The sequence below is a fragment of the Rhipicephalus microplus genome, chromosome 9 (genome assembly GCF_043290135.1).
Source record: "Rhipicephalus microplus isolate Deutch F79 chromosome 9, USDA_Rmic, whole genome shotgun sequence".
Classification (NCBI taxonomy): Eukaryota; Metazoa; Arthropoda; class Arachnida; order Ixodida; family Ixodidae; genus Rhipicephalus; species Rhipicephalus microplus.
This window is the reverse complement of record NC_134708.1, coordinates 109,287,135-109,309,378: the sequence shown is the minus strand read 5'-3', so window position 1 is coordinate 109,309,378 and position 22,244 is coordinate 109,287,135. Positions and strand designations below refer to the sequence as shown.

General features: G+C 42.3%; 1 protein-coding gene across 1 annotated transcript in view; it reads left to right on the top strand.

Moving 5' to 3' along the window:
- Positions 1-734: 734 nt before the first annotated feature.
- LOC119164647 (sodium- and chloride-dependent glycine transporter 1) overlaps positions 735-22,244 on the top strand; it is an 87,185-nt gene continuing 65,675 nt past the window's right edge. Inside the window, exons 1-3 of the mRNA XM_075874526.1 lie at positions 735-876; positions 1,625-1,756; positions 9,059-9,099. Coding sequence (XP_075730641.1) covers positions 735-876; positions 1,625-1,756; positions 9,059-9,099 — 315 coding nt within the window. The remainder of the gene's footprint in view (positions 877-1,624; positions 1,757-9,058; positions 9,100-22,244) is intronic.

Here is a 22,244-nt window from a genome sequence, read left to right as displayed (position 1 = left end):
TTTATTGTTCTCAAGCTGTGAGAGCTCTACAAATTGAAAGGGCATCTGTATTGATGATTGCACTAACTTCGTTTGAAGGCAGTTTTCGAAGCGCCGTAATAATTGCTAACAGCTCAGCTACGAAAACCGGAGTGAAGTCTGGCAGTCTTACTCAGAATTGCCACCTGTGGTACTCAGAGGCAATTCTTACTGCTGCCTCTTTGTTATTCACAGAAGCGTCCGTGGCTAACATGTTCTTTGTTTCTGCATGAACTGTGTAATCTTTTAGCGTGTTATTCAAAAAACTCGAAGGTGACTTCACAAAACAAAACGACTGAGACAATAGGTTCCTACAAGTTTAAGCATCAATATTGCAGGAATAATTTCATTTTAAAAAGCTTTTTTTCCCTAGCTCATTCTTATTTTCCTTCGAGATAACCACTATATTACTGAACTGATGGACTGAGAATCATTGTAGGGCTCTTTTCGTTTGACGTGCTTTGTTTTCCTTTTGGTCATCGATATTCAATACTGAAATGATCTCACAAGTTGCTATAATCAATTGATGACCAATGTCTGTGAGTGAGTATGAGCCATAGTAGAGGTCTCACCATCATCATCATCATCATCTGCCACAAATGACAGAAGAAGAAGAAAGGAAAGAAGAGCACACACTCTTGATCTGCGGCAGTCCACGAGAATTCCTTCGGCGCACCCATTTTCGCAGCTTGGAAATCCGCGTAACCTGAACCCCAATGTCCACGGACAGCAAGCGGGCGACCAGACCACCGTACTACTGGCGCAGCCGCCTGCACTTCTATGCCACGGCCTACCTGTGCACGGCGGGGCTGACGAACCTCAACTGGTTCCCATACGCCATCTACAGGCGCGGTAGAGGTAAGGACAATGAGCATGCGAATGACAGTTGGCGTGCTCGTGAGTATACTCACGCTTATTTTAATAAGCGTGAGGATAGTCTTGGCGCAGGGGCGCAATGCTGTTAGCAAAAAAAATCATATCTCGGATTGTACAGTGGACACGCACCTTATCTCGACCTTTCTTCATTGCGCATTCATTATTAGTTACGCTTGAACTTATAATTTAGAAGTGCACCAGCATTTAAGGTGACGTTTCAGTGTGCACATCTATGTCTTCAAAATGCAGCCCGCCATAGGGTTTGAGTAGCCGTGGTGCTCGACTGCATTCGGGAGGATAACAATTCGGCATTAGTAGTCATTCATGCTTCTTGTATGGGAGCGCAAGATGACAAGGATGAACGGAAGAAAGTAAAAACACACTGGCGCATTGGTGCCATGCAGTGTCCTTTCACGCTCATATTCAAGATGCATACTCGAAGAAAGTGGGATCAAATTCCGCTGACAGCGGCCACATTTCGATGTTGGCGGAATACTAGGGCCCGTGTATTTAGGTTTAGGTTTACGTTACTGAGCGCCACATAGTCAAAGTTCTGGAGCCCTCCACAACGCCGTCCTTGATCATGATCTGCTTTCGAAACTTGAAACACCGATAAATATTGCGTCTACGCAATGCAACTTTGCTTATGGTATTGGTGCACGGAGGTGTCCTGTTGATGCGAGTCGTATATTGAGCCGAACGGCACTCCAAACGTGCACCTCCCGCTTAGGTTCGTTCCTGGTGATGTACGCGACCGTGATGAGCCTGCTGGCTGTCCCCCTGCTTCACATGGAGGCCATCCTGGGACAGTTCACGCACGCCGGAAACCGAGGGATGCTCGAGTGCGCCCCCGCGTTCGCAGGTATTTTTTTTCTTCTTTTCTTGTACGTCATGGCGCATATCCCTGCCATTTCAATCAATGGTTATAGTATTTTGTTTTAATCAATGTTTACAGTATATAATGTCGTAGCCACTATTCAAACTAAATTTTGAACTATTCAGAATATTTTATTACTGAATAAAACACGCACACAGAATATAAACGTACACAGATTCCGCTGGCGGCTTAGTGTGCTGGTAGACGACACACGTAAACCTTGAGTTACTGCGAAATGTTGTTTTTATTTGGCCCAACAACAGGTCTCAAATTGAGAAAAAGGGCTTTGAGGCATGGTGATGCGCTGTGGAGAGAATGGCACATCAATGGCTTTACCAGTAAATGCATGACCGCATAACCTTAAAGTCGTGTACTGTTATTTCCCGTGTTTCCGATTGCACGCATTTTGATGCAGCAGTGTTACGGCCTTATTTTTTGTAACGCAAAATGTTCCAGGATGTGAACTTGAATTTGCCAGTCATCTATTTCGGGCAGATACATCAGCAGATCTTTACCATTGATAAAACACTTGCCTGATGGGAACTCTTGTCATTTTCACGCCTCAATAGCTTTGCTGGTTTTCGTGTGCATCAGTTCAGTTGTGCGACACAGTTTCTTAACGCAGTTTTTATTTTTTATATGCCCGATGAGACCCCCGTAGACGAATAAGTCCCCCTGAATAAACATTGCACTTCTTTATCTGTATCTCTTTCAGGTAGGGTGATGAGGATTAGCACACATTTGCATTCTGTGCCGTACTTCCTTCACGAACAAAGACGCTTAATGAGGTTGTAATCGCAATCTTTATTTGAATCAATGAATTCATGCAAGTGCTTATCAGAAGTAATGGGTCATTTTCGTCTTCACTTAGCACTGGGGTAGTGTACATCTCACAAGACATCATAAAAGGGTGCTGACGAAAAAAAATTTTAAGTAGCTAAAAGACCGTTTGTTGCGGCTTCAAACCCTCTTGCACACAAAGGTTCTCGAGGCCATTTGAGTGGTTTTAGTGACGTACAAACTGTGCGTGATCGGCGCAACCTATTCGTAAAGTGAAGTGGCAAGCCCTGGAACACACGAGTAATGGGGTTAGGAGTGAGGCACGACTCTCTCTCGGCATTCATACGGCATCGCCGTATATCGTGAAATCGTCTGCATGAATGATGTTCGGTGGTTCAAAGGGCTTAGTTCGCATGCACACGCACTTGCTTTGAATCTATGCTGAGGTTCTCCTCTTTTTTTCACGTCAGGAATCACTTTCGGCCGTCTAATAGCCCACGAACACTTGGCATGCAAAACAGCGATACTCTTTGTGTAATGTCCTTGTAATCGAAACAGCACCTTGCTACGCAGCACCCAAACGGCCTCGTAAACGAACATTTCACTTCAACTGCAATACTTCAACACGGTTCTTATACAAAAAGCAATCGCAGATATAGAGTTCTTGTTCAAACATTCAGCTTGTGCTGGTCGCGTCTGTGGTCCGTCCCAAACCAACCTGGAGGAGGGTGGCCTTTCGGTGATGGTGGAACTTCCCCCTAAGAAACGGCGGTGCCGTGGCGCGCCAGCTTTCCGTACCATATGTAGCTTCTCCACAGTGTGACCTCTATGTTTCGTGACCAAAAATAATCTTCAAGTAGTATTATGCAAGCTTCGCCATTTTTATTTTATTTTCTGTGCTAGATATTGGAATTGTGTAATGACTGAGACAAAGAGACAACGCCTTCTCAGCAGGCCGGCTGTTCTTTAGCTGACCTCGTCGTTCTCTTCCTCCACCTAGCCTAGTGCGCGCCCTGGCAATAGCGGCGCTATCTTCTTTACTCATTCAGTCAGCCAAGTGGGTGCCCGGGGCTTGCATACTTAGCAGGCTTAGCACTGAACTTCATTGCTCATAGTGAGATTTAGCAGAGGATTCTCATCTCAGTGTGCTGTCCTGATTCGCAGCGAGTGAAACCATTTTCGTGCCCTCTACCGGCACGAAAATCCGCCTACATTCTTCGCCTAGCTGCAAAGTCACGAAACGAAATGCCACTTGAGCCCTGAGGCTTTTGTTAGATAGATATGTTTGAAGTTTGAAGTTTGAAGTTTGAAGTTTATTTGCTTCCATTACAGAAACAAGGAGCAGGAGCAAAAGGCTACAAAGGCCTGACAAAGGGCTCCCACTCCTGTTGGCACTCAGCATCAGCGGTACATATGGCAATACAAAATTCATCACAGAAATTCATATGAAATTAAAGATCATATAAGCAGTATACAGACCATCTGATGAATAATACATGATAAAAAGATAACATGTAGGTTAAATCAAATCAATCCGGATAAGCAGCCCGGAATACCAAAGAAATATGCACAATAAACAGTCGCAAAATACATAAGATTATTATTATACAGAATAAAATATACTGGCTTCAGTAAAATATAACATAGGCAACGAGTGTGAATGGCATTATTCATTTGTGAAAAAAAAACAAAAAACATAACAGTATGACACGAAAAAAAAGATACGCATCATACATATTCCAATTGATGATTTATAATATACAGTTTCATAGATTTTTTCGACATAGTATTAAAATCAAGGGGGCTTAGGTGATTTATTAAATGCGGAACCTGGTAGCCTATATGCTGCCGGCCATAAGCTGTTCGGAACTTCGGTATTACCCTAGTTTCATTGCGTAGAGAATAACGACATTTTGATTGGGGTGATTTAGCTGTGTAGAGCTTGTTCTTTTTTATATGCTGAAATATTCTATAATAGTACATTTGGTTAGCTTTTAGCAAATTGTGTTTAATAAACAAATCATGCGTTCGCAAATCTCGAAGCCTACCTGTGTAGTTTTCAAAGCATCTAAGGACTCTCTTTTGCAATATTATCAATTTCTGATAATTCTTTGAGTATGTTGTACCCCAGACTAGCATGCAATATGTAAGGCGAGAGTAGAACATGGAGTAATATAATGCTTTTTTAAGCCAGAGCGGTATCAGATCCCGGATTTTATTAAAGCATCCCGTGATTTTACTCAGTTCAGCGGACAATTTTTCCACATGTGTCGTCCAGGACATATCGCCTCTGAACCATATGCCCAGGAATTTATGAGCCTCTACCTGTTCTATTTGCACATTTTGAAACAGTATTGCTAGCTTAAAATTGATCGGCTTGTTAATAGGGGCAAAAATAATGTATTTTGTTTTATTGACATTGAGTTGCAATTGGTTGCTGTGCAACCACGACATAAGTAGTTTTAAGTAATTATTTATTGAAATTTGTAGCATTTGCAGCGACTTTCCAGCAAAAAATACATTTGTATCATCAGCATACATAATTACACTTTGGGAATATGGTATATAAGCAAGATCGTTTATGTACAAGTTAAACAACAACGGTCCAAGTATAGATCCCTGCGGGACGCCTTGTAGTATCTTTAATTTCGTAGATTTGGAATTGTTAATAGATACATACTGATACCTGTTTTGTAGATAACTTCGAATCAAGTCATGTGCTATCCCTCTTATCCCACAATCATATATCTTAGTCAACAAAATGGCGTGGCTCACAGAATCAAAAGCTTTTCTTAAATCTAGAAAAAGACCAATGGTGTATAATCTTTGTTCAATGTTATTTATTATTTCATGTTTTATAGAAAGTAATGCTTCTTCACAGGATCTTTTTTTTCGAAACCCATATTGCACGTCAGACATAATAGAGTACTTTTGAACAAAACCATCAACGCGAACGTTTATGACTGTCTCAAAAATCTTTGACATGACTGGTAATACCGATATAGGGCGGTAATTATTAAAAGTGTAGTCTGTGCCACCTTTGTGCACCGGGCACACTCTAGCCAGCTTGAGTGCTTCTGGGAACACACCCTGTTCGAGCATGCAGTTAATGACGTGGGTTAAAGGACTGCAAATTATATCCATTACATATTTCACGGCAGCTGGTTTGATATCGTCGTAGCCTGCAGCTGCATTGTTTTTTAGGTTACGCATGATGTTTGACAGTTCGTGCTCCGTAGCTGGTGCCAGTACAATAGAATTACTTGAACTGGTTTTTTTTTATATGCATCTACACTTGGATGTTCATAGCGCACAGTCGAACTGTACTCTCCACTACGAATGAATTGGTGGTTTAACATATTAGCGGCTTCGTCATCATTTAGGATGCCTTGATTTGTAGTTACAACTATTGGCGCTGCGTCATTCTTTCTTTGAGTAAGATTGTTAACCGCCTGCCAGAACTTCTTTTTGTCATTTGCTACTTGGGAGAACAAATTCTCATAATAACAGATTTTAGCATATCTAAGTTCTGCATTGAGCTTATTTCGATATTTTTTGAACTCAGCAAACTTTTGTGGGTCACGCGTCTTAACGAAAGAATGATACATGTTATTTTTAGCGGCAATCTTATTTAAAAGTGCCCGCGTAATCCATGGCTTTCTAATCTTTTTCTTCCGGGTACGCTTAGTTGTCTTAATAGGAAAGGCTAGCTCGTAGCATGACATGAAACTGGCATAGAAATTGTTATATGCTTTATTTACATCACTTTGCTGGAAAATCGGTTCCCAGTTTGTCTTTTGGATCAGAGAGCGGAAATGAGCTAAAGAATTTGGGTTTATATTCCGATATGTGCACACGCCCATTTTTATGCTTTTATCATTTGTCATTGGCAAGAAACAAAATATTGGCAAATGATCACTTATGTCCACTGATAAGAGGCCAGCATAGCTACTTGTGCCAGGTGCATTTGTAATGGCGACATCTAGCAACGTCGCGCTATCCGCTGTAATACGAGTGGCTAGATTGATAAAATTTTCACAGCCATAAGCATATAGAGTTCGCTTAAGTTCACGCGCACTAGTGTCATTTCCCAGCATGTTGATATTCAAGTCACCCATTATCAGAAACTTTGAACCAGTGTTAGTTAGATAGTTTAATAGTTCATCAGTGAATTCAAAGAATGGCGTCTTATTTCCGTTTGGGGGCCGATATATGACACATACATAAAAAGATTTCAAACATACCGTAAGACATTCTATATGTTCGTTAGTAGTGGTGAAACTTGAAATCACTTCGTATTGCAGATGTTCTCTAAGATACATAGCCACGCCGCCACCACGCCCATTAGTACGTGTGATGCCTTGGTATGTGTACCCTTCTAATTGAGGCGGCTTTTCACTTTGCGTTAGCCATGTCTCAGTAAACATCAACACATTGAAGCTAATGTCCATATTTTCAAGAAATTCTCGCAGGTCATCTCCTTTGTCTCTAATACTTCGTAGGTTTAAATGCAAGGCTGCCATGAACTTATTTGGATTTAACTTAGAAACAGAAATATTAAACGAGTCATAATCGTGATAAGTACAGCAGTTGATACCGGAATTAGCCATGTATGTCAGTAATTAGTGCACAAAATTGTGTTCAGCTAGACTGTGGCATTCACTCGACCATTTTATCAACATCATCCAAACAGATTAGGCGAAGCACAGGTGCGGTTTCATTTCGCCGTGCGAAAATCTTTCCGCCAGCTGTCCACACAAATTTCCAGTTAACAGCTCTTTTCTTTCTGATGGCAGCTCCGAGCAGCTGCTTAGCTTCTTTCGTCAAATGCTCATTGATGAACACTGGATTCTGCTTGTCGAATCCAAGCATTTTTGTGTCTAGTCTCGTCTTCTTTGATTTAGCAAGAATTGCATTCCTTTTGTCTCGGCGGACAAAACGAACAATAATGTTGGACTGGTCATGCCTAGCAGTAGGAACTCTGTGGCAGACGTCTATGTCATGCTTTCCAATGTCCTCTTTTATCAGTTCGCCGATTTTTGTTACCACTGATATTGGTTCACTGTCAAGAGGTATGCCCTTGATTTCTAGATTGTTTGATCGCTGGTATTGCTCTAGCTCCTCCAGCCTGCGCGTCAGCTTTGCATTTTGTGACTTCAGTTCCTTGTTTTCAAGCAGAATTTTTTGCAAATCCTCTCTTATAAGCTTGAGTTCCTGAATATCAGGCCTCAGTCCTTTAAGTTCATTCAATGTATCCTTAATTTCATGTAACTCAGCGGCTAATTCACTCCGCAGATCGTCAACCTGCTTTTTAGTCATTATATCTAAAAACGTACACTATTCACAATAAACAAACAGATCCAAAGTCTGGGCAGGGCAGTTTTCGCTCGGCAGCAGTGCACACGTTTCACGTTTGGCAACACAAACAGAAAAACAGCAAGCCTCACCTGGAAAGACAGATATCTTTTAGTTACGTGTGCAATGTGCACCGCTGCCGAACTGCAAACGCCGGTAGGTCCGGGGGCGCTTTTTGAAGCCAGCCGTAGTGTCCACCGCCACCAAGCGGACGATGCCGATCGCCTTGTTATCACCGGGGGTGTAGCCGATCAAACCCGCCCGAAGATAGAGGGTCCGCCGGCTGGAAGTATCTTGGAAAAATTATCCCTTGGTCCACGTCTCGCAGCTTGAAACTTTCAAAGTCTGGAAAGACAGATATCTTTTAGTTACGTGTGCAATGTGCACCGCTGCCGAACTGCAAACGCCGGTAGGTCCGGGGGCGCTTTTTGAAGCCAGCCGTAGTGTCCACCGCCACCAAGCGGACGATGCCGATCGCCTTGTTATCACCGGGGGTGTAGCCGATCAAACCCGCCCGAAGATAGAGGGTCCGCCGGCTGGAAGTATCTTGGAAAAATTATCCCTTGGTCCACGTCTCGCAGCTTGAAACTTTCAAAGTCTGGAAAGACAGATATCTTTTAGTTACGTGTGCAATGTGCACCGCTGCCGAACTGCCTGTTGTCTCGGCCCATACCAAAAACGACTAAGGACAGCACAGGAAGACAGAAAAGCTGGCACATTCTTGTCCAACATGACTCGCTATGCCGTAATTCACCCGTCGTCCTGTCAGCGGCATGGTACACCATTGCTGCTGTAGTGATATTGTAGTTTGTCTTATCGTTATTATCACCCCGTAATCGGCTCACCGTTTTCCTTGTTTCATGTTGCTGTCATCGGTTCTTAAGTGCCACTATGTGGTGCGGATATTCTTTATCACGTTCGTCATCGTCGCTGCAATTTTTCTCCAGCGTGCAAATATCCCTTTGGACGTTTTCTTCGTAGTTGACAACTCGCAGTTACGACTGCTGTTGCTGAAGCTAAGGCTTTGTCCTGGAATTTTCGTATCTTTCTTTCTAAGAAGGCTCGCACTGCTATAATGTTTCGTGTATTTCGAGCCAAGCGCCTAGGCATATCGTGCAATCTGCAGCAAGCATCTGTGCTCGTGGTTCGCAGGTCTAAGCTACACGGCGGCCTACTTCTACGTGGCGGGCACGGTGAGCAGCGCACTGACAATGTCCCACGCGATACTGTACCTACTGGGAAGCATCCAGGACCCGCTTCCTTGGGCCACCTGCCGAGGATTGAACACCACCACCTGCTACATACTCGAAGCCGGAGGAGTACGTTAACGGTTCTTAAATTTAGTAACTTGCGCCATTGTCAACCTAGCATAACTGTCGGTGAACCCTAAAGAAGAGAGAGCGAAGTGCACACTTGAGAAAAGTGTTTTCTAGGTTAGGCTGCTCGTAAAAGGCAAGAATGATATCGCCATATTCCCGGTATTTGCTATTTTACCTAATGTTGGCAGTTCTTGCCAGAAGACTTCTAGTAAGAAAAAAAAAACCTTGCGCATCCCCAACACTATAGTTATTGGCATTATAAAATATTGTTGAAAATGCAAGTTTAAATAATGTAAACCGCAAAATATGCCAATTAGCTTTTGGCAATAAAAGGAACAATAATATCACACTCACATCAGTCACCCCACCATATTTACCAAAATTCAATGCGCAACCATTGACTAGGGTATATCTCTCTTTCGGAGACCACAAATACTGCATCGCTATGCTGCTAAAGGGGTAAGCCACCGTTTTTTTTTCTATTCGCCATCAGACCCGACGTCGTAGCTTAGCGACTAATGTTCTAAACTGGTCGAGGACGTGGGTGTAGTTTCTGAAAATGGCGGCTGCAGGTCAGGTGAGGCTAAATGTATTAACAACCACCAACTTTGAATTAGGTGCACATTAGAGAGTCACACGTCCCTTACAAAAATCCTATATATGGACTTATATAAAAATCCCCATATATGGCTACATCAGGCATTGGGCATATCTGGCCCATATATGGAATCCCCATATATGGGCCGTATATAACCTGATATGTCCAAATCCTGATATAGCCATATATGGGCCTTATATCCCCATATATGGGTGTTGCTGTATATGGTCATATATGGCTATATATAGAAGCATCCATATAAGGTCTTATATGGATGCTTTCATATATGGCCTTATATGGATACTTTTATATAAAGCCATTCAAATGATTCATCTATATTAGTTCAGCCTGTGTCACCGGCAAAAAATGTAGCTGCTCAAATCATTCTTCAGCTAAAAATATACCTGTTTGTTGAAAGGTCTGCATGCAGTCACTATAATCTCCAAAATAAAGGCAGTACATACCCAATTAAGTTATCCTCATTATATCTCAAGTTATTCTCAACAACTATTTGCTAGAATGTAACTTGGCATCATATTTAAAGTTTGTGGTGGGCACATGTCACTGTTAGTCCACTTTTCCTGAAGAGATACATTCTTTGTGCTTAAATATATTGCTTACTTATCGACACTTTTTTATTTATCTATTTATTTCATTACCCACAGCACCAATTGGCATTACATTGGGGGAGCATTTACGAAAAGTAGAATACAAAAAATACATAGTCAGCCAAACAAATAATCAAAGTCACCAGAATCACAATCTGCAAGAGAAATTCATATATAAATCGAAACATGTTCTAACATATAAATCGGAACAAGTCTAACATGAAATAAAACAAATATTTGGGAGTGTAGAGGCAATGCTAGAAGGCAGCTGGTTTCATCTTGTCATTTTTTTTTGTAAAAATCATTTTGAAACACGTCAGTCTTGCATGCGATTATTCTTATCTTGAACCTATGGTCAACACGGTCTGAGAAATAGTACAGTGCAAGTAAATATTCCGCTTTATCGATTCCGACTTGACAAAAATAAATAGCATAAAAGAACGCAATTTGAGTTTCGTAAAGATATTTTTCACAGTGTGTTATGTTTAAAACTTTTCTCGCGTGTCAATGGAGCGTCCATAGTCAGTCAAAACGAAATATTGACTTGCTATTGACAGTATGAACTGCGTGTGCATTGAATAACTTAAATGAGTTGATAATCAACTTTTAAGGAGTTCGGTCGAAAGTGATTGGTATGCAAGCTTGTTATGTACAAGTATTGTGACTAATAACCTATAGAACGACTGCTAAAACTGGTGTCTATAGGTCTCTGTGCGCGTGGGAACGGAGGCATTTAACAATATTTCTTGCCAACGGGACACTAAAAATGTACTTTGTAAACGTAATACGCTTTCCATTTTGCCAATAATGCATCATTAACGTAACAGTGGTAAAGAACTCATTCTGCAGAAATTATGGCGTAGGCATCGGTGGCTCTCTATGAAAAATCGTCTTGTCAATGATCGAAAATTGAGAGAATGCAAATAAAACAAATATTGTAAATTTTCGGGTTTGAGTGATGATCGAAATCATGCAGACAATTTGCATGGCATGCAAGTGCTCTACCACACAGCTATGCATCTGCTTGGAAATAAAGCATGAATAACTTCCTCTTGTTGTAAATGCAAGGAAAATAACTGTCATGCTTAACAAATACATGTATCCTGCATACAGGTTTCACAACGCAACATTTAATATCGCAGCTATATTGCATGATACAAGTGTGCATTGTCATCAAGCATCACAACACGTTATTACCAACGTGAATTTGCGGTCTAAAGACAGCCAATCATTACAAAAGGTACACTGGTTACTGCACGTATTCCCTCACGACTGCGTAGTGGGTGCATAAAGTTCTAAAACATTTTACACACATTATATTGAGAAGCACGTTCTGCTGGGCGAGTTGGTACTTCATCTTAACTTAGTTGCGCGAAAAAATTTGAAGTGCGAAAGGAAGACACCTGGACACAGCGCACACTAACAACTGAAACTTCATTGGAGAAAACAGACATATGTATGTGGTTACGACAACACGTGAGGTGGAAAAAAAATGACTAGATGAGCAGACATCTGATCATTTTCTTTCACAGTGTGGACATCGTGTGGTGGACGGCACTGCGCTGTCGTGTGGGAAGTATTATTTAGAATTTATTTATATAATTGTAGATCACAAAGCTTCTCTAAAGGAATTAACAACCATTCTCTAACCAATCATCATATTGTAGAGAGTGTGGCTGCGCGCCCTTGTTTGGAATACGGTATTTAAAGCTAGATTCAGTGACACAGTATAGCGCGGGAAATCGGAGAGGCGTATTTCATAAACAAAGCTGGGGATTCATGTGTCACGTAACTCTCACTTATGTTGCTTGCTACTGAGATAGCTTTCCTGGAAGCGCATCATTTATACAATCTGTCTGCTCATCTAATCCTTTTCTTTCACCGCACGTGTTCTCGTAACCGCATATATACGTATGTCTGTTTTCTCCAACAATGTTTCAGTTGTCAGTGTGTGCTGCGTCTAGGTGTATTTCTTTTGTATTTCAATTTTTTCGCGCAACTCGGTAATTACATAATATTTCTTGTTCTTTAAACTGTGTTACCCCTTTTTTACACAAAATGCAGCCATGTGCGAAACCTTCATTGAGACACTTTCAACCTTCTCAATTACACAGTACTATTCCACAATTAAATTTGTTCAAGTAGCATCATGCAATAAAGAGTACACACTAAGTGATTGAATTACGCACAAGAAACAGGATCGATACTGCTATCACGTTCAACTGTGAAAAACGGAGCTTAACGGTCCCCCAATTTTTTCACACAGTAGCAAGCCCTAATGCATCATACCAGTTTATTTGTCGGCTTGCGTAAAACTATCTACAGGGCTCACGGATTAAAACGTGACATCGCATTATTTTGTGTAACTATAGATGCGGGTATGCGCAGTTCCTCAAGATAACCACGCGATTTTGCGACATCAGTAACGATAATGTCACCTGTGATGTACGCATTCCAGTCAAATTTACACTTATATCACCCTTATTGTAGATGGCGGAAACAAAATTACGGGCTATTCTCAAGTTTATCCATTTGGATCCGTGACATAGCACCCTGTTTTGAAGAATCAAACTAGCAACAAAATTTTAACTGCGTGTCCTTATCAAAACACACGTAAATATAAAAACAAGTGTAACGTAGACGAAGAAAGATAAATTCAAACGCAAAACAAATTCAAACGTGGGCTCATAAATCTCATGACACCCTTGGAGCTGGAGATATGCAACTCTTTTTTATTTGTAATTGCGCAAGTTGTAATTTATTCTTGGTTTTTCCTGAAGCGTTAAAATGAGAAAAATACAACACAAGTATACTTAGATCAATATATTTATGAAAAGCACAATGGCACGAAACCAACAATTTCCTGGCGTAGATTTTTTGATTAAATAGAGCACTGTCTGGATCAAGTGAAAAAAAAGAAAGTGTTGTCGTATCGCTTAAACAAAACAGCCTAATGACGTAATTACGATTAGCATAAAGTTATTTACTCAGCAAGCATGCAATGTGGTATGTTTTCGAGTTATCATAATATTTATGAACAACGTGCGAAGGTAATGAAAATGATGAACTTACCTTAACATTTAACCGAGACTTGTCTTTCAAGGAGCCTGTTAATCCTGATAACCTATTCACACCTTAAAGCCACCACGTCCATTCGTACTGCTTTAGGAAGAAGTTTCGAGGGAACGCTTGCCCGCAGGCATAGGTATCCATTTTTTTCTCGCACGAAAAGTTGACGATCGCCAATCGAGCAGCGTACAGACGCACACGCACACAAAAACACTTCCACGTCCGTCCACAATTTCGCCACGTACAGCGAAGTAGTTTCCTGAGAGCTGCGCGATTATCTTGTGTAAATTGGAGCAGTAGTTGAACACGAAATATAGAGCAGAAGGAATGAAAATAACAAACTCGATCAGCACGGCACCCATGACTCCGGTGAGCAAAAAAGCAACAATGGCGCGGATGGATACAGTGCATGCCATGCACATCACAATGAACAGTACATTACTCCTTGAGATCAATGGTTTACGCACTTTTCACTAGAACTAAATTTTCCTGAGCTTATTGGCGAACGACGTTTCATTTTTTAAGAATTATTGACGCAATGTTATTACCATACGACTGAATGTTTGTGCAAACTATTTTCTTCGTCGTTACTTGAAATGGGCCGCGGCACTCTCTTTCCTGCTGTGTGGACAGACTGGTGTAAGCCACGGCAGGGCTGCAGGGCGCACGTGCGCTTCTTCGAACTACGTTCTCCGAATTGTCCACCCATCCGATGGGCGCCCTTTTTTGTATTTTTTTTACTGTGCGCACCCCTTGCAACCAATGCAGTCACGCGAGTTTTTTCGAACAATGAATTTCAACTTGCTCCCGCGAGCCGAAAAAGCTGCACGTGGAGGACCTTTGAGACAGGCATTCCGTGGAGCTGAAATCACTGCTTCGTGTACGCTGGCTACGAAGACGCGTTTCAGACAAATTTTCATCTTATTTCGCAAGGACTTATAATAATAATATTATTATTCAATCAACCAATAATCAATCAATCATTATTAACGTATCCAAGAACAACCACAGGGTTTTTCACGCTGGCGCTCGCGAAAATAAAACAATAATAAACAACACATTACACACTGTCCACAGAAAAGCAAATCAATGAAGAGAGCAAAAACGAGCTGTCGAAAAAAATCAATGCACAATGGGACAACAAACAAAAGAGTAGATATTCATGGAATGGGGCTGAAAAATTATGTGGAATATACACAACCGTGCCGAAGGCTTCCTGAAAGACGGAAAAGGAAAGAATCTGTGCATATGCAAATCTACGTTAGGACAGGGCAGCCCTCTGTAAAGGATAGAGTGTTGAAAGAAGCTGGTAGGTACATGCAACGGTCGATTCTCTCTCGATAACTTACGCAAAGTTTGAAAATTATTACAACCGAGAAGGGCAGAATATCTCACCCTGAACTAGCTTGTAAATAAATAACAGCTCAGCGCGATTTTGCCGGTCATTAACTGGTGGCAAATATAATATTCCAGCAGTGTTGAAAGGATTATAGTGAAACGATGGGGGTAAATGCTTATGAAATTTTTCTGGACTCACTCAGTGGCGCTACTGCTGGATTTAGCAGGGCAATTCCAAATCAAATATGCATATGTACTCAAGTTGACGACGACATATCGCGGTGTACAACTTGTAGAAGGCTGTAGGAGAACCGGATTCTCGCGAGATGTTGAGCCAACAGGAAGAGAATGAAGGCCTCGCATGGCAGCACATTTATCAGCATGCTATCAAAAAGAACACCAAGATAACTGATCTCATAAAACTTACATAACGACACAGTATGACAGCATATGGATTTGCTGTTGAACGTTTTGCGAAATACAACAACAACAACAACATTAATAATAATAATAATAATAATAATAATAATTATACACTCATACCATTCTGACATGGCCGAAAATATCTAGCCGCATTGAATAAAATGCCAGTGTCCTGGTGCCCATGAATCTCTATACGCGAGTGTGCACTTGCGCAGTTTGGTGAGTATGTACCGGCATACATATCTTATTAGTAAGTGCACTACCGTGTTGGTGTTGAAAGGATATGTTCGCAAGCAGTTTGAATCGTTACGCGCCTGCACAGCAAAGGGCTGTTTACATAATGTAGAGTTTGGCTTAGGTATCACGCCAGCCCGCGAAAAATTGTGTCATACTAATTGTATTCACAATGCAATGTTCAGGCTAATCATGATGATGGCACGTGCGCTTTAGTGACCTCGACCAAGTAATGACACACCAACACAAAATAGAAGTTATGTGAATTCGGCAGCCTACGTTAAATGTTGCTATAAAGCTTCAGCATTTCATTACATGGTCCATTAAATATGTATCACGTGTGAGTCAGTTGCACCTTTTTTAACGTACATGTCTATGACGTGAGATTTATTTGACGCTTGAAAACATTACAATAAATTATTTGTTCACTTGTGCAATCATAAAATTTTTGATAAATTTACTATAGGCACAGCCAGGAACATTATACGTAGCCAAAGGAAACGCAAGATGTATTTTGCAATAAATTAGTACAACTTCCATCTTGATTGTAATCATAATGGTGCCTGCAAGTTGCATTCACGTAAGTTCTTTTTGTTTTTCAAAATACTCCCTGAAACATTGAACTGCGCATGCAATAATAGTAAATGGCTGCTGAAAGCAATCGCAGATGAGGGGTCAACAGGATTAATAGAAATCTTGTTATATGAAGGGAGCATATAACCATCAAAACTTTCAAATAATCAGAAATTTTGTCCACCGATGTGGAAGCTAAAAGCGCATTGAAATTACTATTTCTTGCTGCCACTTTAAACAATGCATTAATGTGAACAATATAACTTGCATGCATTTTGTCTTTACATAATACTATATAGGATTGCTCTATAATAATAGCGAGGTTCGGAAGCTTCAATACGTTTTGTGACTTGACACGATTCCTTCCTCGTAAAACATGTCTGCTCTTGTATACATTATTTACGTCGTATTAATTGCAACTTATTGTTTCAAACCTAAATGCCATGAAAAATGTACGAGTTAAATTACACGAATGCATGCATATATGCATTCAACTGAGTTCCAACTATCACGAACACAAAGCTGACCTGAAATTTCGTTTTTTTTTGCATGGCAGAAACAACATATATATTTATTACTCCTATTGTTAGTAAAAATAAGCAGGTCAGCTTTGTGTACAAATTGTTATATATTACAATTCGCATAAAAGTGTGATCACGGTGCTAAATATATACGTGGTTCATCCCAAATAAGAGAGCACTTCCGCATATAAGGACCCACTTGATATGTTATATATGGTGTGGCCGTGCCTTATTTGGCCGGATTTGACTCCTTATATGGGCCAACCGCGTCATATATGGCCGTATATAACCCCATACATGAACCGACTCCGCCAGATATACATCCATATATGCTTATATCTGGCCACATATGCTGCCATATATGCTTATATGTGGCCACATATGCTGCCATATATGCCTATATGTGGCCACATATGCTACCGTATATGCTTATATATGGCCAGATATAACTTATATATGGGCCATGTATGGCATTTCCGTAAGGGGTGGTCGGCATGTACTAAAAGCTTTTGCACTGAACTTGATTTGCGCCACCACGGTAGTCAGTTCCATGTAGTTTCCTAAATATGCACTAGAGCGAACTCTGGCGCTAGTGTCAAGAGAGCTGTAACGCATGGCCCTTCATCGAGCATGGAAACTATGGGTACGACATGGATTCGCCTTGTCTTCGTACTTTACGTTCGTTCTGGCTTCGCGTGGCTTGAAGCTGCTTTGTCACGAAACAAGAATAGGCAAACGTTCGGCAGCTACGCTACACCACCCTAATCTTTTAGGCCTACCACTTCAAATAGGGTCATCAAGTATAAAACGGTTTGTTTTTTCTTTCGAAACAAAACCAAAACACAGCGAAATAGAAAACGAAGCCGCCAGTGCGGTTCGCAGCCCGCAAGCACGAAGAGAAGGCCAATTCATGTCATACTCATACTTGAAATGGTCGCTGAACCATCGCAGCGCCAGTGTCCCCACTAGTTAGTTTTACAAAAGCCGATGGTTCAAGTGCTACACTTGAATGAAGGTGAAACAATGCTTCACGGTAGTTTCCTCAATGAACGGAGGACATGTGTGAGACCAAGCTAGCTGGAATACTGTTGTTACGTCACAAGCACCAAAAATACACGCAGGAGGCAAAAAAGTAACATTAACTCCCACTGACATTCAGCAGCTATTTATTACTAAGACACATATGTTTCGTATCGACCTACTTCACACTGGTGTTCATCCCTATGAACGTCAGTATGCAGTCAGCGCTGACTCTTTTCGTTACTTGATTTGAACACGAATGTGTTTTATCCTGGGGTCGTACAAGACTGTAATGATGTATTTGTCATGAATATGATGTTGATATAACAGATTTCCCCAAATGACAATGAAGAAACCATTAAAGAGGTTCATCTGCCCGGAAACAAACTTCCAACATTAACACCCACGACGGCATACGCCCATGTTCAACCGACTGAGCTATCGAGGCAGTTGAAAGGTACCCCGAAAACGCGCAAACGAGCCTTATGTCTTTCCCGCATTCTCTCTCGCTCGGTGCTCTCCGTTGGCGGGGCATCAGGAACCTTGGGAGGGCGGGGCGATGCCACCCTCTGTGAGTGATGAAGAGAAGTAGTGCGGTTGGCATTTACCAGGGTATCCTCTTGAAATTCCCCAATCACGAGTCAAGCCTAGATGTTTTTATAACGATAGCCCAACGTGCCTGCCTCACCTACAAGAAGACATCGAGGAGACTACCAGTTGCTTACTTGAAGACCTGCCCGCCACGGAGGCCTAGTCCAATGTACCATGGACAACCAATTGTTTACTTTGTAAAACACCTGAGACAATATACCATGTGTTTATTCATAGGTGGGACGCTGTCTTTCATAGGGACATCCTTCAAAGAACATTGAAAAAAGATTTCACCATTACAAGCCATGGCATTCGTTTTCTCTGTGTGGATGATGACGACGGCATACCATACGACATGGTTATGTTAATTAGCCTTCACAGCATCTGGCAGACGACAATGGCTTACAGACATCTTGACCAGAACATACGTCCTGTCCGGGAGAACTTCATTGCAAATATGCGATATATAACTGAGGTGTATAAACAACCAGAAGAACCTCCCAGATGGCTAACAATGTTAGAGGACTTGTGCAACCTGAAAAACTTTTAATGTGAGCACTTTGGATCAAATATTGGTCCAAGTGTATTTTATCATTCATGTTTCTGTGTTAGCACCTGTAAGGAAAAACAGGTAATAAAGGGAAAAAAAGCCACCTTGGCCTAGTGGCTAAGGCACTCGGCTGCTGACCCGCAGGTCGCGGGATCAAATCCCGGCTGTGGCGGCTGCATTTCCGATGAAGGCGGAAATGTTGTAGGCCCGTGTGCTCAGATTTGGGTGCACGTTGAAGAACCCCAGGTGGTCGAAATTTCCGGAGCCCTCCGCTACGGCGTCTCCCATATCATATAGTCGTTTTGGGACGTTAAACCCCACAAATCTTACTTCAAGACCCACTGATCAGAGCCAGGTTAAATTTATAGTGCGCTGCCTTGCGCATGACACTCCCCGACCAGCATTAAGAAGCTGACCAGTTTGAGGTCACCCGTGTCCTTTAAATGCGATAGAGCTCGTGTCGCGGAAAACCCGCCACCGGCTTCGGCCCCATTGGTTTTGAGCGAAAAATAATTTGTGCGTCTGTGACCGAAAAATCGTTACCGAGATAGCCGCGGAAGACCGCTACTTATCCACGCATGCGCGCGCGATCACATGGAAAAAGCAGGGCATTCGAAGATTAAAAAAGAAAGTGCTCAAGGTCACGAGGCGCACTAGTTTTCTTGCCCTGCCACCCCTCTCTGCTTAACTTCCAGCGCTTTCGTCGGGACGAGAGAGGAGATAATGCAATTGCAGCATGCGACAAACCTTTGTAAATGAACTAGCACTGGACGAATTCATAAAAGTTTTGTGGCGTTCAATTCGTGAGACAAGCTTTTTTTAGTAATTCATCCCATGGTTACTTGAATTGGTGTTTCAGGGCTCTTTTAACGCATTTTTTTCGACAGGTGTCGCGACGGAAACGAGCCCATTTGGCGATAATAGCGCGCGCTGGTCCAATCTGCTGTGTGCGTGTTTGTGTGCGCGCGTGTTATGTACCAAAACATATGAATAAGTATGCACTTAGTCGTTGAAGGGTGCTCTAGGGGCCATATTTCGCTATCTCGTTCGACTCTTAAAGGCGAAGCTTAAGGGTCCCCCAATTTTTTTTCTATATTTTACACCATGTTTCTGAAGCTTGTAAATAGTCATTGTAAATAGTCGGATGAAATTTTCAATCAATCAGTCACACCAATAAAAAACGATTCGTCCACGAAGCATTCAAAGCGTGGCGTCCGAAATTGTGTATTACCACGCCATCTTGGAGCACATGGTTTAAACATCTCAATAGCAGCAACAAAGATTATCCGACCTAGCATCGGGCAGTCGCCCTAGAGCCCTAGACGCTGTTGAGTCACTTTAGTGAGGCTTTTTACCCTTCGCTTCGTGTTAGCGCTGTGATGGCTCGTTCTCGCAGTAGTGCAGATTCCACATGCAGCAGAAATGCTTCGCCACCGACTCATTCGACTGCGATAGCATCGATTAATAAAAAAATTCAGCCCGCATCTTCCCACATGGTGGAACACGAGTGAATGCCTCACAGAGTGGTGGGGGTATCGCGTTAAAGTTGCGTAATTGGGTATGACTTGATAATGCTTCATTGTTATTTCGTCTTTATTATTTTTATTTATTGAATGAAGGAGAAACGTTGCCTTCAACGTGAAACTAAAGCCAAGTAAAGACACCATTTATTGCATTGCCAACGCGCGATCCAGTGCCTACATGCACAGGGTGGCCAGTGAACGCTAGTGCACCGTGAGCAGGCGTTTTTAAATGCGAAGCATTTCTTAGCGAACTTAGGCGACTTTGAGCGCATCTATCTATCTATCTAGCCTCCTACGACATTGAGCTCTCCTGGCTGTTTCGATAATGGTATCAATAATAAAACTTGGTATGACATAACAAGCCTGTATAAAGAGTATATTTGAGTAGTCATAACATGAAAATCATGATATGGATGTTATGAATGCCGTGATTTACGTTTCATGGTCGTGCAGCTGTTGTGGTAGTTTCCTTCGCATGGCAGTGGTACGGCATGATTGCATGGCGAACACAAGGACAGACTCTAACATGAAGGTCATGACATCCGTGTCATGTAACAACATGACTACATTCCACGCTCATGATGTGCTGGCGGCCGTTTCGCTAGCTTTACTTATACCAAGTTTGGTATTGCGGAACATGAATGGATGACGAAGATATGATACTGGTTCAAACACGATAAACATAAGATGCGTGTCATGCCACATCATGACTACAGCTACACTCATGATGCGCTCGCGGCCGTTTCGATAGCTTCATATCCACCAAACTCGGTATTACGTGACGCGAACGCACGACATAGGTAAATGACACATCCAAACGTTATAATGGCGACATGCGTGTCATGTAACAACATGGCTACATGCCACAGTGATGATGTACTCGTGGCCATTTCGCAAGATTCACATATGCCTAATTTGGTATTACGTGACACCATTGAATAATGAAGGTATGTCACTGGTGCAAACATGATAATCATGAGATGCGTGTCATGTGAGAACATGCCTACATGCCACTGTTAAGGCGGCAATATATTTCTACGTGACGCGGTGCGCGTGGTTGCCGGCGTTCGTTTTGTCGCATCGCGCTGGCATTGCCACACCAGGCGCCGGTCATGCCATATACTCACAGGCGCACGCCGCGCTGCGTTGCTTTGACGCATGCGCATTTCACCGTGTTCAGCGTCCCTCCATCACGAAAAGAGGGAGACGCAGTGTTGTCTGGGTAACGCATCGGCGCAAAATGCAGCATGTCGCATGTCGCTCCGGTTGCCGTCGGGCCGCGTCGACGGATGCTGGTCGCACCTGGCGTCAGACTATAGAGTGATCGTGTTTAGCTAACGTAGCGCCACTGTGCCTAGCGTGTGCGCCCGTCAACGCTACATTCAAGTATATTGGGTCCTTCATGATGCGTTCACGGTCGTTTTGCTAGCTCCGCATCTACCGAATTTGGTTTTACGTGACGTCAATGGATGACGAAATATATGACGGGCGCAAACATGATAATCCTGACACGCGTGTCATGTACGAACATGACTACATACCACACTCATCGCGTGCTCGCAGCCGTTTCACTAGCTCCACATATAATAAATTTGATATCACGTGACGTGAAGTGATCACGAAGGTAATCGGCACATCCAAACATGATAATCATGACACGGAAGTCATGTAATCCATCATTTACCTCCACCTCGTAACGTTATGCTGATTTTGATGTGACTTATCAACATTTCTCATTCATGCTTCGCCCCGCCGCGTTGGTCTAGTGGCTAAGATATTCCGCTGCTGTTCCGCAGGTCGCCGGCTCGAATCCCGGCTGCAGCGGATGCATTTCCGATGGAGGCGGAATTGGTGTAGGCCCGTGTGCTCAGATTTGGGCACACGTTAAACAACCCAGGTGGTCAAAATTTCCGTAGCCCTTCACTACAACGTCTCTCGTAATCATATGGTGGTATTGTGATTTTAAAGCTC